This window comes from Mytilus edulis, chromosome 6 (genome assembly GCF_963676685.1).
Source record: "Mytilus edulis chromosome 6, xbMytEdul2.2, whole genome shotgun sequence".
Lineage (NCBI taxonomy): Eukaryota > Metazoa > Mollusca > Bivalvia > Mytilida > Mytilidae > Mytilus > Mytilus edulis.
In genome coordinates, this window is record NC_092349.1 from 13279757 (window position 1) to 13304165 (window position 24409).

At 34.0% G+C, this 24409-nt stretch overlaps 1 protein-coding gene across 1 annotated transcript in view; it reads right to left on the minus strand.

The window, feature by feature from the left end:
* Positions 1-24409, minus strand: part of LOC139527174 (perlucin-like protein) — a 44344-nt gene that overhangs the window by 3999 nt on the left and 15936 nt on the right. The window contains exons 2-4 of the mRNA XM_071322484.1: positions 4508-4599; positions 4214-4295; positions 2893-3089 (exon numbers count right to left, since the gene is read on the minus strand). Coding sequence (XP_071178585.1) covers positions 2893-3089; positions 4214-4295; positions 4508-4599 — 371 coding nt within the window. The remainder of the gene's footprint in view (positions 1-2892; positions 3090-4213; positions 4296-4507; positions 4600-24409) is intronic.

The following is a 24409-nucleotide window of genomic DNA, read 5'->3' on the forward strand; positions in this document are numbered from 1 at the left end:
GCTCCTCAAATCGACGTTCAAATCTGATATCACAATATATGCTTCCAAATCGACGGCCAATGTGATGCCTATCTAAACATATTACATATCATATCATTTTTTTATTTTAGAGATTACATCAAAATTAGGAGATGTGGAATGACATGAATAATGTAAACAATTCAAATTGGAAAATTAACTATCTTATTTATAAAAAAAAAATAATCCGAAAAACAATTATGACATACATAAACCATCGTAAACCACTGCACTACAGGCCCATAAAGAATATGTGGAGGTTAAACTTGTGTGTTAGCACTTAACCTAGAACAAATTTAAAGATGTAACAGCATAACATAAAACCGTTATGCCAATTTCTTGCGTACATGTTTCACTGTAAAACTAAAATAATTGTTGAAATATATCTTACAGAGTCCGTATTATAAAACAAACAAAAAACCAAATGACTGTACCTCTTTTTTTTCTATCGGACGTGGTTTTGGCAGTACATGACGTCACATTTGACGTCGATTATAGTATCAAAATATTGGACGTTGATTTGAGAAAAGGCCGTCGATTTGGGGAACGGACGTCGATAAGAGGCCGGACGTCGATCTGAGTCTAATATGTATATATTCCTCGTATACTTGTAACACTCTTAAACCACTACTTATGCTTGTAACATTATAAATCCATATACTCTTTATACATATATATGCCGTGTACATGTTATCATTTTGTAAAGGTTATTACTTGTACAAACATTGTATACAAGTAATTAGATGAGTTGGTTTAGGTCACAAATATTTTTAGCTCCGCCATATTTTTTATGTCCCTGTCCGAAGTCAAAAACCTGCAGTTCAGTGGTTGTCATTGGTTCATGTCTGTCATTAAATTTGTATTCCATAGATTGTTTTGTTATTAATTAGGTAAATAGTTTTCTAAATTAAACTGTTTTGTGTTTTTTCATATAGGGGCCTTAAATAGCTGACTACACGGAATAGGTTTTTCTCGCTGTTGGAGGCGATTGTCCATAATTGGTTTCATCCACTTTATGATCTGGAAGGGTGAAGAATCTCACATTTATGTCTCGTTAACACGTTACTGACATGTAAATTTGTGATCAGTTAAAATATAAGTGCGCCAATACACAGTAATCGGTGATTTCATAATTGAGAAAAATGAGAAATGTTTGTCGATACTACAACACTGTAGAACATATAAGTAAACAGTAAACAACGTAATTAATACAGACTTTTTCCGACTAGCTATATATTGTTTTAATGAATTACTTTTTTAATAATGCATTAATAAATAACACATAATGAGATTATACTGATTAATCAATTAACGAAAACAAAATGACTTTTTAAGTTTCATCAGTTTGATGTATCTATAAACGCTTCGTCAGTTTTCATTATAACCCATTTGGAAGAAGTAAGACGAAAGTTTTGAGGTGAAGTGAAGTCTTTCATATTGAATCTCATGAAAAAATTATTAATGTTGTAGAGTTTTTTTTCCCCAAATTCATAAAATTGAGAATGGAAATGGAGAATATGTCAATGAGACAACAACCCTATCTAAGAGCAGATAACTGCTGAAGTTAGTTTGTTAAGTATCTTATTCGTCGTTTAAACAGACAAAAGAAACATCATCAAACACCAACAATAAATGAATAAAATACGAAAATAGTATGAAATGAAAAATACTTGATAAATAATTTTATGAAAATCATTAGTCTTTGAAACACAGTGCTGTTCATAACTGTTCTAGAGAATTTTCAGGATCTGTTAAAAGATAGAACAAGAGCTATAACTTTCAATGACTATTCAAGGTTAGAACTGATTCCAACAGAATTTGCTTTAATAAAAGAGACACAGTAGAACTGTCTAATTTGCAGTACATTACATGTTAGCGCTGACACTGCATCCCAATTCTGACATTTTTACCTCTTATGCTTATTTGTTTTACTCAAACATTGTTGTCAATTTAATGGCTTTGTATGTGACCGTCATACAAGTAAGAGATATACGTAGCTAGAGAACGAGGTTTGATCCACAATTTCTACATAAGAAAACGCCTGTATCAAGTCAGGAATATGGCAATTGTCTTGAGGTTTCGATTTTCGCATTCCGTTTTGAATTTTTCTTGTAGTTAGGTATTTTCGTTATAATATTGTACTTTTTATTAAGATAAAAGAACTTAGCCCTACTGTTTCTGATACCGGTATTATTACACGGGATATTAAAAAAAATCAATAAAATTGAAAACAATAATTCATATAAGGAGAAAATGTAAACACTTGTGTTAGTACAATTATCAGGTTTCCTTTACAAATGCAATTGTGGCAGTAAAGATGACAGTATTTATCATGAAGGAGATTAACAGTATATAATGATTTACGAGCACCAAGTGGTGATTCCACAAAACTTCAAACCAACACTGTTGTCTTAATTATAGAATAACTTAAATGTATCATAAAAATCAAACATACTTTAATCACTTTCATGACTTTTGTGGGTTCGCGAACAATTTCAAACATTCATTTGTGGAATTGATTCCCTGAAGGTTTTTGGGTTATATCTAATTGAATTGAAATATCAAATATTGCTTAATATCAATTTAAAATTATTGATTCTCAAGTGAGAATTAGTTCAAATTCCTTTGCAAAATGTGTTTTTCAAATGCTTAAAGAATTTTTTCCTGTTCTTTTAAATAGTTGTGTAGTAAAGCAAGTTGTCATTGACAAATAATAAGAAGGTTTAGGTGTAAATAAAAGGACACTTATAAGTCAGCTATCTGATTCTTATTCAGAATACAGAATAACATGTGCAAACATCAAATTAACAGTTTGTTCTGTTCGTTGTTCTTCAAGAATTACAAATTGTATAGTTCAAATATAAATTCGCTTACTTTTTCACAGAGGAAATTTAATAGCTCGTGACATGAAAAATCATCAAGTTTTTTCCCTTTCCATATTTGAACGCATTCTGACTCATGGGTTTGCGGCTCAACAGGGGTCCAAAGTGTATCATTCAGCAGCAACTCTCTTCCAGAGGTTATCCATTGCCAATTCCCATTGTTAAGTCTACATCCAATGAACACGTCTCCTATTGTGATAAATCTTTGAGTTATTGATAATGGAGAAAATGTGGAATACAGAATATTTTTATTTTTTTAATTATTATTATTTATTCATTTATTTATCAATTTAATATTGGTTAATTTTTGTTTTGTCCATTCTTAAAAAAATTCGTTTTTACTTATAAATAAATGCACCTACATTTCTGAATATTGCCACTACTGATCTTTTGTTACCTTGAAGATTAAACCATTATATTTCAAAGCTTAGACTGTATAAATAATTGCATAAAAGGGTTTAAAAATGTTGAGCTAAATCTATCAAAGGTGATTTTTGTGAAGTTAAAACCTTAGTCTGTTTTAAAATAAGTCGTCCAGTCAAAATTTTCAGTGCGATAAGGTAAGAATTGTCACAACACTTAGTCTCATGGTATTTAAGCCGTGTTAAGAAAATTGTCTGAATATGAAGAGACTGGTATTTACTTATGTATAAAATAAATATTGAAATGTTTATAATTGACAGAACATCGGATTGCATGCAAACGAAACCGTACTAGATTTACCCGTTAGAAATAAAATATTTAATACATATATATCATGCCTACGGGCACAGTCACTGACCGTATTTCGCGTTATGTCTGCCATTGACAATGCGTTACGGTCAAGTTTTATTCATGACGTCATTAAAAAAACAGGTTCGCGAAATTTTACGTCATTTACTCCAAGTTAAAAAGATTGTTTGTATCTTATCCTAAATATTTCATTCCGAATCATTGTGTAAAAGTTGAAGTATATAAAGAATAGCCATAAATTTTTCCTATCAGAATATAAATAATTCATGTGGTTATTTTTAGACATGGTATTTCCCATCTGCTATGATATTTGTTAACAAATACACCGGCACATGTAATTCCCTAACAAAAACAACGGCAGAGAAAAAAATCTAAATTCAAGTACATAGAAAATTGGTAAAAAAATCATTTCTCTCATCAAATCAAAATACAGCATTTTTAACAAAGATGGAATAAGTATTTTAACTCACCTCTGAACCAGATTTTATTAATGGTCAGATATCTAAAAGATGTATAATATTCTAGTGCACTGGCTTAATCGTTTTGAAGTAAATATACTAGTGGTTTGAATAAAAGCATACCTGTTATTAGTGAATCAATCAGCTGAAATTCTGCTTCATCTGTTATTTCCCCCAGATACCCTCCTTGAGAAGTACAGTACTCCTATAATGTATTTATATGTTTACTGTAACTTCAAAATTATTGCGATAATTCATATATGATCATACAATAATGAGACTTGATTAAAAGTAAAATAACAAAAATACTGAACTCCGAGGAAATTCAAATCGGATAGTCCCTAATCAAATTGCAAATACTGAAAATCTTGATTGACTGGGCACTTAAATGTTCCCACAAATATTTACCTTACTTACCATTGCATCATCCCAATCTAATTTCCTGGTGTTTTCATAAAAATAGCAACTATTTCCTAGCATTATCCATCCAGAGAGGCAATATACAAAACCTATAAGAAAATAAATTCGAAACATTAGATATAATTTAATTTTGGATATAACGCGTCTTCTAATCTGCTGACGTCGTTTTGTTTATCAGCCTACCTATTTAGAATTAAATTATAAGAAATAACTGTAATATTTTTTCTGTCTATTCAAAATAACATAAAAAATGTGATGCACACTTTAAAATAACCCGCTACGTGCTTTTTACAGTGTGCACCACATTTTTGATGTTATTTCTTCATAGACAGAAAAAAATATTACAGTCATTCCTTAAATACTTGTTGAAAATGTCTACCTTATAACCTGCCCAGTTTAAACGTGTGTTGTACTATTTTTACCAGTTTGCTTTGTGATATTCATATAAGAGTTTGCAATTATTTATTTTTTATTTATTTTATTGTTGTTGCTAAAATGGAAAATTATTGCTGTTATATGCTGTTATCAATAAACATAATATGCGGCAATTGTTTGATAGACAACCAATGAACATGTAAAGAAATATGGATTCCTACACTGCAACAAGTGTATTACGATATTTCTCCACTCGAGACAGTTACATTTTATTATTTAAAGCGTGAGGCTTGCCGAGCTCTTTAAATAACTAAAATTAACTGTCGAGAATGGAGAAATATCGTAATACAGGAGTTATAGTGTCGGAATCTGTTTCTCTAATTATTTTTATCCTTCTTTTTCAAAGATTTTCAGAAACTTGTGTTCTTTATATGCGACGTCATCAGGCATGGTCTCCTTTTTTCATGACGTCACAATAGGAAAAATAAGAAGAAAACAAAACATTTAGACGTCATAATCAAATTTCGACTAATCATTTGCCGAGAACACATTTTTCACTTGTGAGGAGAAATATGTTTCTCACACCGGTCAGGAAATGTGAAAATAGCACAAAAATTAGAGAACATTTCTTTTTCTTCATTTCTAGATACCGATACATGGTCTTCAATGTGGATGCATAACTCAAACAAGTATTACCACAATTAACAAACTTTCAATGCATGTAATAGTATTTCTTTTTTATCTGCAAACGTAGTACATGTATTAAAAATGTTTAAAGGTTGAAGTCATTTTGGGATAACTGTGGTTAAATATCTTGAACAAACGGTACATTCAACAAGTATATAAACATGGTAGAACAGATTCAAATACAAAAATTGGATTTCTCATATGTGTTCATCTTTAAACGCGTTACTGTGTAGTTGAAATGCAAATTACACGAATAGCAATCCCCGTAAACGTCATATGTATGTTGAAAAAGAGATTTTTCTTCAATAATGGACAATTCCTAATTTTAGAATCTTAGTTGAATTTGTCAGTAAAACAAAAAAATGGAACTTCATTTTCCTTTTTGGCAAGTGACACTGAAACTGCCCATATTGACTGTACTATAGAATATTAAAAAGCAAACAGGTACATTCCAAACTTCTAGTCCACTAGGATTAAAAATTGTAAATAAATCATTGATAGGAAAAATCCATAACATTCTGGAACAGATAACCTACAGTAAGAACTAAGGCACTTGCGAAGTTCCTTACCCTACACAGGCACATTATCAAGACAAATTGTGTAAATTGTTAATTTCATTTTATTCTTCAGAAAATTGACTTGTCATTGTTATTTAAACTTTTTGAAACCCATTAAGTGATAAAAACTAACACCATAGAGATGTGTATACAGATGATTTCCAGGGTGGATATTACTTTATCTTACCTCCTATACATTTCTACGAATATGATTGGTTAAAAGCGTTCAAGTGCAAACCGTGTATATATGATATTAGGTTAGTAGGGAGGCGGGGCTTATTGCATACACGGTTAGTAGAGGAGTTACGTCCCTTTATATTCCATAAAAGGTTAAAAGGGAGGCGGGGCTTAGTTCATACACGGTTAGTAATGGTGTTACGTCCCTTTATAAAATCAAAACGGTATTGAGAAAAATCTTAAAGGTTTCAACAAACGAAGAAATTGATGATTACGATGGAAATAAATTCATAAAATACATTTGAACCTAACAAGTGTTTTTTGTAGGATCAATGGAAGTAGTTTCTTAATGCAAAGTATCGAAGACTTGCTTATTTTGATAGGTCACTAGTCTAAGATAGTCGGTAAGATAAATTCGTTACATAGTGTGCTAGTGACGTAATACGGTATATATGGGGTCAGTTAATTCCATATGGGAATTCGAGCTTCGCTCTCACCGCATATGGAATTTACTGACCCCATATATACCGTATTAGGTCACTAGCACACTATGTAACTAATAATGACATGTTCTAGGAAGTTACCAATATTCTTTTTTAGACAACAGAGAAAAATTATAAAAGAACAAGACTGCTTAGATGCAACAAAATATCATCCCGATCTATGTAATTCTGGTATTAAATGTTATGTAAAAATGTGTTATCAAAGTATGATAGTCACAATATGGTAACATTCCCAGCAATCACATAACAAATTGTCAAATACAAACAAAGGTCAAGCATAAGGGAAAATATTCAATGTTCAATATGAATTCAAAGTTCACAAATATGAGACGGGGACATAAAGAGGGAATGCTACAATGATGATAGTGTGCATAGTTTTTTTCAGCCGTTAGAATCAGACCTATCTTATTTCTTCAAAAATTTTAAATCAGAATATTTCATCTCAATCGTTATAAAGAGTTACTAAGTCGTTTAAATGAATAGGCTAAGTCATTTTAACGTGTAAACTAAGTCATTATAATGATCCGGAAATAAAACTACAGCCTGACACTAAATGGCTTCCGTAATTATTTTACCAGAATATTGCAATATTAATCGATTTGAATTTATATTTTTAAGTACAAACATTCATTATTAAAATCCCTTGGAAATACTGACGTTGAATTGTACAAAGTAGAACTGTTGTGGTAGAAATTCCCATTTGTAACTTGGCTTGCTAACTTAACTTCAGTTGAATATAGATAAAAGACAAAATTAGCATGCTGTCATTAGCACACAACGCTAGTGAATTTTTCTAGAAATAAATGTTACCTCTGGGTTTACTGTACTTTTAAATATACATATTATTAATAATAAATGTGAATTAAAAGCTGCTATACAAAATATCTATAATTTATTTTGTTTCTCGTGTTAAATTGTATGCACAAATGAATAAGTACCGTTAACATATAGAATCAAATACTAGAAACAAAGTTGCTCTCAATTATTAATGAAGTAAAACATGTTATATATTTCGTGTATGTTGTACACTTGGATTAAGCAATGTCATATAATCATATAAGCTTTATCCAACAAAATATTGAAAATTGTATATAAATATATAGTTACATATAATAGAATGAAGTCTGGGTATCGTCCAGAATCGATGAATAGTATAGAAAAGTAAAAAAAAACCGCACAAAACTCATTTTTAATAGTTTTATAAAACTATCACAAGTGCCAACTTTTCTAATAAAAATAAACGCAAACAATAAACACTGTAAAATATACACGTTCTGTAGTTGAACTCTTTAAGCAAGGTCACTCGGATATTGACCTAAATTAATTTGAGAATGCAGATCAGTTGCTGTTATTAGTCGCCAATAAATTGTCAAGTGGGGTGCATTGATATGATACATTAGAATGGAATGAATGAATACTTTTTTTGCAAGAAGCATATACATGCTATGGCAAACGAAAATATATGCGATATATGACAAACAAAAGACAGCAGGGAAAAGTAGTATACCGACAATATATGTGATCTAATATTCCAAGCTGCATTGAAATAATTGCATAGTTTTACTATCAGAGATTTACAATGAGCTTGTAATAAACTATCTAATTAACACCGATTTGGCCAAGAATAGTAAAACATAGGTAAAAATGCTCTTCACACAGATCTATACGCTGGACATGAAACAAAAAAAAATATGCTCATCCTCTTTAACATTCATATTGCGACATATACACATTCTATTTTCTCTTTGAGTATTTAGATTTCAATACCAAACACTCGTTTATATCCTTTATAAATGCAAAGTTTGTTAAATTCTTCTAAAACTGTATTCCAGCTTTGTAAAAATTGATCTTTAATACGTGTTTTACAGAATCAAATGATAATTCATTAGAATCTTGTGAAATCCATACATCATTAAATCCCAGGTTGCATAACAAATGTTTAACACTAGACGCCCAATTAATTTTCAATTATTTGCACAAAAGTTTAGAAACTTCATATACAAATGATGTTTATTAGTTAATATATGAATCCAATATATGGATCGTTTTCAAAAAATGTCGAATTTTCAGTACACCCATGCTTAAAGTTTTATTTCTAATGGAAATTTCAGTTGTAACGGTTCAAATGAAAGCTTGTCGGATTTATGATTCAGAACATTGATAATAAACACGATTTACATCTATTTTGATAAGATTAAAATGTATTTAAGTCCGATTTTGGGGTATTTTTGTGTGTACAGTGTCAGAAAAATACATTTCAAATGATTTTTTTCCGATTTTCTGATCGCCTTGATATCTGCAAAAGGGACTTTTTAAGAACGTTAATAATTACTCTAACGAAACATCGTAGCTTCTTATTCAATATATGTAACATATAATCTACAAACTAAATTCAATCAGCGTACAAGAGGTTCATGTCCATCCTGTTACCGCTACTTAAATCAGCCGTGATATTGTTCTCCCTATGGATATCGAATCAGTTAATGTTGATTTCAAAAGTGCAAAGTTACCTTTACATTTAAAACACCACGTTTCTTGTACGACAGTGTAGAGAAAAGACATTTTAAGACATTTATTGAAAATAAATAGAGGGTACTTTTTTTCATGTCTATGCTGTTATCAACAATTTTGATTAATTACACCAAGAGTTAACTTTACTTGTAAAAAGTGCAATAATGTTGGAAAACAGAAAACCCTAATCACTTCACCAAAGGGACTAGTTATTTCACAACAGCATTCAAAAATGAAGAAATTTGTCTATCCTGTTACTATGGTTGCTATTGTTACAATAACAGGATAGACGATTGTAGACAGAAACGTCGTTAAATTTTTAATCTTAACATATTGTTGCAAAACGAATAAAATATTTCGTTGTTTGAACTCATCTTAAAGTTATAACGTCTTATCACATATTTGTTACGAATACGTCGGGTTTTGCATATGTAATAACCTCAAAATTGCCCGGGACAAAAATCAGGTTATTATACAATTATGGCCCGTTGAAGAGGTGAATATCCAAAATTGTCAACACGAGAAGGTTATTTCATTGAGGGCGCAGCCCGAAGTGAAATAACTTTTAAGGGTTGACAATTTTGGATATTCATCGACTCTAAGGGGCCACAATTGCTTTATTATACCGAACTAACATTGGAAAGGCCTTTCGAACACTTCTTTAGACTTTACACAACAGTCAACACAAACACACAAGCTGAAAATACCTTTACGGCTTTGTGTTCTAGAATTTCTCGAATGTACAACAAAGGTAGAATCTTTTTGTAAAATATTGATGGCCCTGAAAAGGACCGTTTATAAGAGACACGGCTGCTGGCACTCTTTTCATGACCACTGCCTTATTTCCATTTCTCTCGGTGGGCTTCCAGTGTAACGTGCACGCTGCCATTTTGTTTATTTACGTCTGTGACGTCATTTTCATGGGAGGTAACTCAAGTACAAATCAACAAACTGAAAAGGTTATTCACCGGTGAATAATAGGGTTATTCACCGCTGGTGCAAATTTTTAGGGTTATTCGTCCTTCCTTGCAATTGAATGAAAAACAACTGAATTATTCCATGTCACGTGATAACGTTTCACCCAATAGAATTATTTAAAATATATGTAAGGTATAATAATGGTTATTGTGCCCTGGTTCCAAATGACGCCACGTCATTGAATCCTTAATGACACTTTTGTGATAAAATGTTTAAGATTTTATCTGTTATGTTCCATTCAATTGTTATAATGAAATTTCTTTTCTCTTTTCTGCAGAATTTTAATATGTGATAAACAGATTATAACATATTTTTTTTTCATATTAGCCTTGCTCTCATCCCTCGACCCATATCGGCCCTCGGTGACGTCATTTTCATGGGAGGTAACTCAAGTACAAATCAACAAACTGAAAAGGTTATTCACCGGTGAATAATAGGGTTATTCACCGCTGGTGCAAATTTTTAGGGTTATTCGTCCTTCCTTGCAATTGAATGAAAAACAACTGAATTATTCCATGTCACGTGATAACGTTTCACCCAATAGAATTATTTAAAATATATGTAAGGTATAATAATGGTTATTGTGCCCTGGTTCCAAATGACGCCACGTCATTGAATCCTTAATGACACTTTTGTGATAAAATGTTTAAGATTTTATCTGTTATGTTCCATTCAATTGTTATAATGAAATTTCTTTTCTCTTTTCTGCAGAATTTTAATATGTGATAAACAGATTATAACATATTTTTTTTTCATATTAGCCTTGCTCTCATCCCTCGACCCATATCGGCCCTCGGTTTAAGCCTCGAGGCCGAAATTGGAGTCTCGGGATGATACCAGGGCCAATATGAAAAAGGGCATGTTATAATCTATACTTATTCTTCCCAATTAAACATTCGCAGGTGCATTACTGATATCGGTAACAGGATAGACAAAAAGGTAACAGGATAGACTTTTACATAGTGATATATCATAAACGTACGTTCCTGTTACCAATGAAATAAAGAAAAAAGTAAACTAACTTATGAGGGATTTACTTGATGTTGGGTTTATATGAAAGAGAGACACATGCCGAACAATGTAAATTGCTATCTTAGACTTGCATTACTGGTGGCAATTTTTACAACCTTTGAAAACCAATTTTTAGAGGCATTTTTCAGTACAACCTGGAAAATTGGCAATTAATCTATTATGTTACAGAATGAGTATATATATAATTTTATTCTCTTGAAAACCATCTAATTGGCTACGTAAAAACAAGCTTAAAATTTTATCTTAACCTTTTCTTAATAACCATAAAATTTTTTGGAAAATGGTAACAGGAGAGACAAAATATTGTACCACGTACCACACAATGTTTCAAGATATTCTTGTATGACATTATTAAGATTGCATCTTTTAATATGTTGTTCTTTAAGTACTGGTTGTTTGAATAAGTAACTTTTAAAATAAAATTCAATTTTAAAATTCAACATTTTTTGAAAATGACCCTTATCAGAATTTCTCTTTTTTCAAAATATGCAATGGCAAGAGTCCAAGAGCCCAAGTTTACCATATAAAATATTTGTAGGGACTTTCTTGCCAAGTTTCAAAACAAATCCACAAAATCTATTATATATAAGCTATATATCTCCAGCACGACGAAAACCCCATATTTCAAACCCATTCCTTAAAAACGGATCCAACCATACTATCGAATATGTTATCCTAAATGTATGATATATGAGGGAAAAAAAGCTAAAACAAAACAGTGATAATAGATTGTAATAAAGTTTGTATTACTCCTTCTGGACACTTGCCTCCACAAATACTTTAGGGGCCAAGAAACGGGTAACCACACAATTAATTTAAAAATAAACATGAATACACCTACATGTATACTACAATAACCTAGAACGTTTCAAAATACTTGATTGTGTATTTCATTTACAATACTTTACAATATAAAGATAATGTTGAACACGGGAAAGCTAAAAATCGTTCTCTCGGTCACCCAGACTACCGCAACCATTACCGATGAAGCAACTCTTATCGATAACATGTTAAAGGTGAATGATGTGTCAGCTGTTTCACGCATAAAGCAAGCGCTGTTAAATGAAAACTTTGTCACATGTTTTCAAAACAGCTTCTTATATAGTAGTCAATTATGTATTTTAGAATGTTTGTAATGAAACAATAAAGTTTTGAAATTGTAAAAAATAATTACATATTAAGACCTTGTAATTCCCTTCTTTAATGTGCTTTCTCATTATTTCATAATTCTACAAGATCTCCAATCACAGGCGTGTAAAGGACCAAGAATAGGGCCCTTATTTTAAATGTCATTTTTGGAATTTATTTAAAGTTGGAATCAAGGGGCATTGGTTATACATAACTCTTATAATAAGTCAAACGATGATTTAAAATAACTTTGAAAGTGGGAAAATAAATAAAAATAATGAAGTAATTAAAAAAAATTATTAAATTTAATTTAAAATAATATGGGACATTCCCCAAGCGTATGTGACTCTAATATGAACCGCTTGGTTGGCATCACTATCACTGTTCTCGAGTAATGCCGCTTTATAAATGGAAAATTTGCTAAAATTGTCGTTTTCGCACCCTCACCTTATTTGCCTCAATCACATGTTATGTAACTTACATGCAGACCATGTCACCACTTCAACAATGGGCAAACCCAATACCGCATAGCAAGGCATAACAATCCCCGATGTATATACTAGTATATAAAAAAGAGGACTGCTTCAAATCAGTACCACTGAACCAAATACTACACAAGATACATTTGCGGCTAATTGATATTTTCCAGATGAGTGTACAGTTTATAGAATCATAAATTGAAGCTCAGGTACTCCAGGAATATTTTTGCATAGGAGTATTTTAACCTTATTTTACACCATGCTTTATTTGTCTGTTGTATTCGTCGTTTGCAATTTCAGCAATACAATGATACCTTTATTTGGAAATTTTTATTTCAAATCTTTTTTATTGGTACTATCAGAACGTTTTCTTGTGTATTTATACACATAGTGTCCTTGCTATAAAACAGAACCAACATTAAAAGATCAAATGTTCAGTGTTACCAGGGGAGGTCATATTTTGACACTATATTTACCACTGACAGTGTTATGATGCAATGAGAAATCTGAACGCCCGGGTGAAACTGATATGTAGGAACATTGCAAAACCTGTTCGCCTTTACAAATGCGAATTCAGGTTAATGAAGTTACAGAAATAAAACTAATAAATATTATCCCTTTTCTGAAGTATTAGTGATAACAATATTTTTTCACTTGTTTGGCATAATGTCGGCACATATCCTTTAAACAGTTTTACTGTTTGTCTGTTTATACTTATAATATTAATCTACGGAATATATAAGATAAAGTGATAAGATTAAATATATTTGTTAAGAGGGAACGGAAAAGATGGGAAAAAAACATTGTTTTAAATACAGTTTATTTGCGTTTCAACTGTAATCATACAGGATTATCTTTCTTGATTTGCAAGTTTTAAATTTAGAATTTTGAATTTAGAATTTAGAATTTAGAATTTAGAATTTAGAATTTAGAATTTAGAATTTAGAATTTTTAATTATTAATAATCCTTCTCGTTTTCGTACAATAGACATAATAGACATTTTTCAAATTATCGACTTTTCGAACATGAACTGCTTTTTCACTACGACAAAATTACGGGCAAACAGTTATTGTTTACCGAAATCACACCGATTGCAAGCATTTTTTTCTTTTGTCAGTTGCTCTTGATGACCCGATTAGTAGAATAGGGGGACCAAATACTAGAATGTCTCACCATAGAATAGGTGGACCAAATACTAGAATGTCTCACCATAGAGTAGGAGGACCAAATACTAGAATGTCTCACCATAAAATTAGAGGACCAAATAATAGAATGTCTCACCATAAAATTGGTGGACCAAATACTAGAATGTCTCACCATCAAATTAGAGGAACAAATAATAGAATAAAATAGGTGGACCAAATACTAGAATGTCTCACCATATAATAGGTGGACCAAATACTAGAATGTCTCACCATATAATAGGTGGACCAAATACTAGAATGTCTCACCATATAATAGGAGGACCAAATACTAGAATGTCACACCATAGAATAGGAGGTCCAAATACTAGAATGTCTCACCATAGAATAGGAGGACCAAATACTAGTATGTCTCACCATAGAATAGGTGGACCAAATACTAGAATGTTTCACCATAAAATAGGTGGAACAAATACTAAAATATCTCACCATAGAATAGGAGGACCAAATACTAGAATGTCTCACCATAGAATAGGAGGACCAAATACTAGCATGTCTCACCATAGAATAGGTGGACCAAATACTATAATGTCTCACCATAGAATAGGAGGACCAAATACTAGAATGTCTCACCATAGAATAGGAGGACCAAATACTAGAATGTCTCACCATAGAATAGGAGGACCAAATACTATAATGTCTCACCATAGAATAGGTGAACCAAATACTAGAATGTCTCACCATAGAATAGGTGGACCAAATACTAGAATGTCTCACCATAGAATAGGAGGACGAAATACTATAATGTTTCACCATAAAATAGGTGGAACAAATACTAAAATATCTCACCATAGAATAGGTGGACCAAATAATAGAATGTCACACCATAGAATAGGAGGACCAAATACTAGAATGTCTCACCATAGAATAGGTGGACCAAATACTAGAATGTCTCACCATAGAATAGGTGGACCAAATTCTAGAATGTCTCACCATAGAGTAGGTGGACCAAATACTAGAATGTCTCACCATAGAATAGGAGGACCAAATACTAGAATGTCTCACCATAGAATAGGAGGTCCAAATACTAGAATGTCACACCATAGAATAGGTGGACCAAATACTAGAATGTCTAACCATAGAATAGGAGGACCAAATACTAAAATGTCTCACCATAGAATAGGTGGACCAAATACTAGAATGTCTCACCATAAAATAGGTGGACCAAATACTAGAATGTCTCACCATAGAATAGGTGGACCAAATACTATAATGTCTCACCATAGAATAGGTGGACCAAATACTAGAATGTCTCACCATAGAATAGGAGGTCTAAATACTAGAATGTCTCACCATAGAATAGGAGGACCAAATACTAGAATGTCACACCATAGAGTAGGAGGACCAAATACTAGAATGTCTCACCATAGAATAGGTGGACCAAATACTATAATGTCTCACCATAGAAGAGGTGGACCAAATACTAGAATGTCACACCATAGAATAGGAGGACCAAATACTAGAATGTCTCACCATAGAATAGGTGGACCAAATACTAGAATGTCACACCATAGAATAGGTGGACCAAATACTATAATGTCTCACCATAGAATAGGAGGACCAAATACTAGAATGTCACACCATAGAATAGGTGGACCAAATACTAGAATGTCTCACCATAGATTAGGAGGACCAAATACTAGAATGTCTCACCATAGAATAGGAGGACCAAATACTAGAATGTCTCACCATAGAGTAGGAGGACCAAATACTAGAATGTCTCACCATAGAATAGGAGGACCAAATACTAGTATGTCTCACCATAGAATAGGAGGACCAAATACTAGTATGTCTCACCATAGAATAGGAGGACCAAATACTAGAATGTCTCACCATAGAATAGGAGGTCTAAATACTAGAATGTCTTCCCATAGAATAGGAGGACCAAATACTAGTATGTCTCACCATAGAATAGGAGGACCAAATACTAGAATGTCTCACCATATAATAGGTGGACCAAATACTAGAATGTCTCACCATAGAATAGGAGGACCAAATACTATAATGTCTCACTATAGAGTAGGAGGACCAAATACTATAATGTCTCACCATAGAATAGGTGGACCAAATACTAGAATCTCTCACCATAGAATAGGAGGACCAAATACTAGAATGTCTCACCATAGAATAGGTGGACCAAATACTAGAATGTCTCACCATAGAATAGGTGGACCAATTACTAGAATGTCTCACCATAGAATAGGAGGACCAAATACTAGAATGTCTCACTATAGAATAGGTGGACCAAATACTAGAATGTCTCACCATAAAATAGGTGGACCAAATACTAGACTGCCTCACCATATAATAGGTGGACCAAATACTAGAATGTCTCACCATAGAATAGGAGGACCAAATACTAGAATGTCACACCATAGAATAGGTGGACCAAATACTAGAATGTCTCACCATAAAATAGGTGGACCAAATACTAGACTGCCTCACCATATAATAGGTGGACCAAATACTAGAATGTCTCACCATAGAATAGGAGGACCAAATACTAGAATGTCACACCATAGAATAGGTGGACCAAATACTATAATGTCTCACCATAGAATAGGAGGACCAAATACTAGAATGTCACACCATAGAATAGGTGGACCAAATACTAGAATGTCTCACCATAAAATAGGTGGACCAAATACTAGACTGCCTCACCATATAATAGGTGGACCAAATACTAGACTGCCTCACCATATAATAGGTGGACCAAATACTAGAATGTCTCACCATAGAATAGGAGGACCAAATACTAGAATGTCTCACCATAGAATAGGTTGACCAAATACTAGACTGCCTCACCATATAATATGTGGACCAAATACTAGAATGTCTCACCATAGAATAGGAGGACCAAATACTAGAATGTCACACCATAGAATAGGTGGACCAAATACTAGAATGTCTCACCATAAAATAGGTGGACCAAATACTAGACTGCCTCACCATATAATAGGTGGACCAAATACTAGACTGCCTCACCATATAATAGGTGGACCAAATACTAGACTGCCTCACCATATAATAGGTGGACCAAATACTATTATGTCTCACCATAGAATAGGTGGACCAAATACTAGAATGTCTCACCATAGAATAGGAGGACCAAATACTAAAATGTCTCACCATAGAATAGGAGGACCAAATAATAGAATAAAATAGGAGGACCAAATACTATAATGTCTCACCATAGAATAGGAGGACCAAATACTAGAATGTCTCACCATAGAATAGGAGGTCCAAATACTATAATGTCACACCATAGAGTAGGAGGACCAAATACTATAATGTCTCACCATAGAATAGGTGGACCAAATACTAGAATGTCTCACCATAGAATAGGAGGACCAAATGCTATAATGTCACACCATAGAATAGGTGGACCAAATACTAGAATGTCTCACCATAGAGTTGGAGGATCAAATACTATAATGTCTCACCATAGAATAGGTGGACCAAATACTAGAATGTCTCACCATAGAATAGGAGGACCAAATACTATAATGTCACACCATAGAATAGGAGGACCAAATACTAGAATGTCTCACTATCGAGTAGGAGGACCAAATAATAGAATGTCTCACCATAGAATAGGAGGACCAAATACTAGAATGTCACACCATAGAATAGGAGGACCAAATACTAGAATGTCTCACCATAGAATAGGAGGACCAAATACTAGAATGTCTCACCATAGAATAGATGGACCAAATACTAGAATGTCTCCCTATATAATAGGTGAACCAAATACTAGAATGTCTCACCATAGAATAGGAGGACCAAATACTATAATGTCTCACCATAGAATAGGTGGACCAAATACTAGAATGTCTCACCATAGAATAGGAGGACCAAATACTAGAATGTCTCACCATAGAATAGGAGGACCAAATACTAGAATGTCTCACCATCGAGTAGGAGGACCAAATACTAGAATGTCTCACCATAGAATAGGAGGACCAAATACTATAATGTCTCACCATAGAGTAGGAGGACCAAATACTATAATGTCTCACCATAGAATAGGTGGACCAAATACTAGAATGTCTCACCATAGAATAGGAGGACCAAATACTAGAATGTCTCACCATAGAATAGGTGGACCAAATACTAGAATGTCTCACCATAGAATAGGTGGACCAAATACTAGAATGTCTCACCATAGAATAGGAGGACCAAATACTAAAATGTCTCACCATAGAATAGGTGGACCAAATACTAGAATGTCTCACCATAAAATAGGTGGACCAAATACTAGACTGCCTCACCATATAATAGGTGGACCAAATACTAGAATGTCTCACCATAGAATAGGAGGACCAAATACTAGAATGTCACACCATAGAATAGGTGGACCAAATACTAGAATGTCTCACCATAAAATAGGTGGACCAAATACTTGACTGCCTCACCAGATAATAGGTGGACCAAATACTAGAATGTCTCACCATAGAATAGGAGGACCAAATACTATAATGTCACACCATAGAATAGGTGGACCAAATACTAGAATGTCTCCCCATAGAGTAGGAGGACCAAATACTATAATGTCTCACCATAGAATAGGTGGACCAAATACTAGAATGTCTCACCATAGAATAGGAGGACGAAATACTATAATGTCACACCATAGAATAGGAGGACTAAATACTAGAATGTCTCACCATCGAGTAGGAGGACCAAATAATAGAATGTCTCACCATAGAATAGGAGAACCAAATACTAGAATGTCACACCATAGAATAGGTGGACCAAATACTATAATGTTTCACCATAGAATAGGAGGACCAAATACTAGAATGTCACACCATAGAATATGTGGACCAAATACTGGAATGTCTCACCATAAAATAGGTGGACCAAATACTAGACTGCCTCACCATATAATAGGTGGACCAAATATTAGACTGCCTCACCATATAATAAGTGGACCAAATACTAGAATGTCTCACCATAGAATAGGAGGACCAAATACTAGAATGTCTCACCATAGAATAGGAGGACCAAATAATAGAATAAAATAGGTGGACCAAATACTAGAATGTCTCACTATAGAATAGGTGGACCAAATACTATAATGTCTCACCATAGAATAGGAGGACCAAATACTAGAATGTCTCACCATAGAATAGGAGGTCCAAATACTACAATGTCTCACCATAGAGTAGGAGGACCAAATATTATAAAGTCTCACCATAGAATAGGTGGACCAAATACTAGAATGTCTCACCATAGAATAGGAGGACCAAATACTATAATGTCATACCTTAGAATAGGTGGACCAAATACTAGAATGTCTCACCATAGAGTAGGAGGACCAAATACTATAATGTCTCACCATAGAATAGGTGGACCAAATACTAGAATGTCTCACCATAGAATAGGAGGACGAAATACTATAATGTCACACCATAGAATAGGAGGACCAAATACTAGAATGTCTCACCATCGAGTAGGAGGACCAAATAATAGAATGTCTCAAAATATAATAGGAGAACCAAATACTAGAATGTCACACCATAGAATAGGAGGACCAAATACTAGAATGTCTCACCATAGAATAGGAGGACCAAATACTAGAATGTCTCACCATAGAATAATTGGACCAAATACTAGAATGTCTCCCCATATAATAGGTGGACCAAATACTAGAATGTCTCACCATAGAGTAGGAGGACCAAATACTAGAAAGTCACACCATAGAATAGGTGGACCAAATACTAGAATGTCTCACTATAGAGTAGGAGGACCAAATACTATAATGTCTCACCATAGAATAGGTGGACCAAATACTACAATGTCTCACCATAGAATAGGAGGACCAAATACTATAATGTCACACCATAGACTAGGAGGACCAAATACTAGAATGTCTCACCATCGAGTAGGAGGACCAAATAATAGAATGTCCCACCATAGAATAGGAGGACCAAATACTAGAATGTCACACCATAGAATAGGAGGACCAAATACTAGAATGTCACACCATAGAATAGGTGGACCAAATACTATAATGTCTCATCATAGAATAGGAGGACCAAATACTAGAATGTCACACCATAGAATAGGTGGACCAAATACTAGAATGTCTCACCATAAAATAGGTGGACCAAATACTAGACTGCCTAACCATATAATAGGTGGACCAAATACTAGACTGCCTCACCATATAATAGGTGGACCAAATACTAGAATGTCTCACCATAGAATAGGAGGACCAAATACTAGAATGTCTCACCATAAAATAGGAGGACCAAATAATAGAATAAAATAGGTGGACCAAATACTAGAATGTCTCACCATAGAATAGGTGGACCAAATACTATAATGTCTCACCATAGAATAGGAGGACCAAATACTAGAATGTCTCACCATAGAATAGGAGGTCCAAATACTAGAATGTCACACCATAGAGTAGGAGGACCAAATACTATAATGTCTCACCATAGAATAGGTGGACCAAATACTAGAATGTCTCACCATATAATAGGTGGACCAAATACTAGAATGTCTCACCATAGAGTAGGAGGACCAAATACTAGAATGTCACACAATAGAATAGGTGGACCAAATACTAGAATGTCGCACCATAGAGTAGGAGGACCAAATACTACAATGTCTCACCATAGAATAGGTGGACCAAATACTAGAATGTCTCACCATAGACTAGGAGGAACAAATACTATAATGTCACACCATAGAATAGGAGGACCAAATACTAGAATGTCTCAGGACCAAATAATAGGATGTCTCACCATAGAATAGGAGGACCAAATACTATAATGTCACACCATAGAATAGGAGGACCAAATACTAGAATGTCTCAGGACCAAATAATAGGATGTCTCACCATCGAGTAGGAGAACCAAATAATAGAATGTCTCACCATAGAATAGGAGGACCAAATACTAGAATGTCTCACCATAGAATAGGTGGACCAAATACTAGAATGTCTCACCATAGAATAGGAGGACCAAATACTAGAATGTCTCACCATAGAATAGGTGGACCAAATACTAGAATGTCTCACCATAAAATAGGTGGACCAAATACTAGACTGCCTCACCATATAATAGGTGGACCAAATACTAGAATGTCTCACCATAGAATAGGAGGACCAAATACTAGAATGTCACACCATAGAATAGGTGGACCAAATACTAGAATGTCTCACCATAAAATAGGTGGACCAAATACTAGACTGCCTCACCATATCATAGGTGGACCAAATACTAGAATGTCTCACATAGAATAGGAGGACCAAATACTAGAATGTCACACCATAGAATAGGTGGACTAAATATTATATTGTCTCACCATAGAATAGGAGGACCAAATACTAGAATGTCACACCATAGAATAGGTGGACCAAATACTAGAATGTCTCACCATAAAATAGGTGGACCAAATACTAGACTGCCTCACCATATAATAGGTGGACCAAATACTAGACTGCCTCACCATATAATAGGTGGACCAAATACTAGAATGTCTCACCATAGAATAGGAGGACCAAATACTAGAATGTCTCACCATAGAACAGGAGGACCAAATAATAGAATAAAATAGGTGGACCAAATACTAGAATGTCTCACCATAGAATAGGTGGACCAAATACTATAATGTCTCACCATAGAATAGGAGGACCAAATACTAGAATGTCTCACCATAGAATAGGAGGTCCAAATACTAAAATTTCACACCATAGAGTAGGAGGACCAAATACTATAATGTCTCACCATAGAATAGGTGGACCAAATACTAGAATGTCTCACCATAGAATAGGAGGACCAAATACTATAATGTCACACCATAGAATATGTGGACCAAATACTAGAATGTCTCACCATAGAATAGGAGGACCAAATACTAGAATGTCTCACCATAGAGTAGGTGGACCAAATACTATAATGTCTCACCATAGAATAGGTGGACCAAATACTATAATGTCTCACCATAGAATAGGTGGACCAAATACTAGAATGTCTCACCATAGAATAGGAGGAGGAAATACTATAATGTCACACCATAGAATAGGAGGACCAAATACTAGAATGTCTCACCATAGAATAGGTGGACCAAATACTAGAATGTCTTACCATAGAATAGGAGGACCACATACTATAATGTCTCACCATAGAATAGGTGGACCAAATACTAGAATGTCACACCATAGAGTAGGAGGACCAAATACTATAATGTCTCACCATAGAATAGGTGGACCAAATACTAGAATGTCTCACCATAGAATAGGAGGACGAAATACTATAATGTCACACCATAGAATAGGAGGACCAAATACTAGAATGTCTCACCATCGAGTAGGAGGACCAAATAATAGAATGTCTCACCATAGAATAGGAGGACCAAATACTAGAATGTCTCACCGTAGAATAGATGGACCAAATACTAGAATGTCTCACCATATAATAGGTGGACCAAATACTAGAATGTCTCACCATAGAGTAGGAGGACCAAATACTAGAATGTCACACCATAGAATAGGTGGACCAAATACTAGAATGTCTCACCATAGAGTAGGAGGACCAAATACTAGAATGTCACACCATAGAATAGGAGGACCAAATACTAGAATGTCTCACCATAGAGTAGGAGGACCAAATACTATAATGTCTCACCATAGAATAGGTGGACCAAATACTAGAATGTCTCACCATAGAATAGGAGGACCAAATACTATAATGTCACACCATAGAATAGGTGGACCAAATACTAGAATGTCACACCATAGAATAGGTGGACCAAATACTAGAATGTCTCACCATAGAATAGGTGGACCAAATACTAGAATGTCTTACCATAGAGTATGTGGACCAAATACTAGAATGTCTCACCATAGAGTAGGTGGACCAAATACTAGAATGTCTCACCATAGAATAGGTGGACCAAATACTAGAATGTCTCACCATAGAATAGGTGGACCAAATACTAGAATGTCTCACCATAGAGTAGGTGGACCAAATACTAGAATGTCTCACCATAAAGTAGGAGGACCAAATACTAGAATGTAACACCATAGAATAGGTGGACCAAATACTATAATGTCTCACCATAGAATAGGAGGACCAAATACTAGAATGTCTCACCATAGAATAGGTGGACCAAATACTAGAATGTCTCACCATAGAGTAGGTGGACCAAATACTAGAATGTCTCACCATAGAGTAGGTGGACCAAATACTAGAATGTCTCACCATAGAATAGGTGGACCAAATACTAGAATGTCTCACCATAGAATAGGAGGACCAAATACTAGAATGTCTCACCATAGAATAGGAGGACCAAATACTAGAATGTCACACCATAGAATAGGTGGACCAAATACTAGAATGTCTCACCATAAAATAGGTGGACCAAATACTAGACTGCCTCACCATATAATAGGTGGACCAAATACTAGACTGCCTCACCATATAATAGGTGGACCAAATACTAGAATGTCTCACCATAGAATAGGAGGACCAAATACTAGAATGTCTCACCATAGAATAGGAGGACCAAATAATAGAATAAAATAGGTGGACCAAATACTAGAATGTCTCACCATAGAATAGGTGGACCAAATACTATAATGTCTCACCATAGAATAGGAGATCCAAATACTAGAATGTCTCACCATAGAATAGGAGGTCCAAATACTAAAATGTCACACCATAGAGTAGGAGGACCAAATACTATAATGTCTCACCATAGAATAGGTGGACCAAATACTAGAATGTCTCACCATAGAATAGGAGGACCAAATACTAGAATGTCTCACCATAGAATAGGTGGACCAAATACTAGAATGTCTCACCATATAATAGGTGGACCAAATACTAGAATGTCTCACCATAGAGTAGGAGGACCAAATACTAGAATGTCACACAATAGAATAGGTGGACCAAATACTAGAATGTCGCACCATAGAGTAGGAGGACCAAATACTATAATGTCTCACCATAGAATAGGTGGACCAAATACTAGAATGTCTCACCATAGAATAGGAGGAACAAATACTATAATGTCACACCATAGAATAGGAGGACCAAATACTAGAATGTTTCAGGACCAAATAATAGGATGTCTCACCATAGAATAGGAGGACCAAATACTATAATGTCACACCATAGAATAGGAGGACCAAGTACTAGAATGTCTCAGGACCAAATAATAGGATGTCTCACCATCGAGTAGGAGGACCAAATAATAGAATGTCTCACCATAGTATAGGAGGACCAAATACTAGAATGTCTCACCATAGAA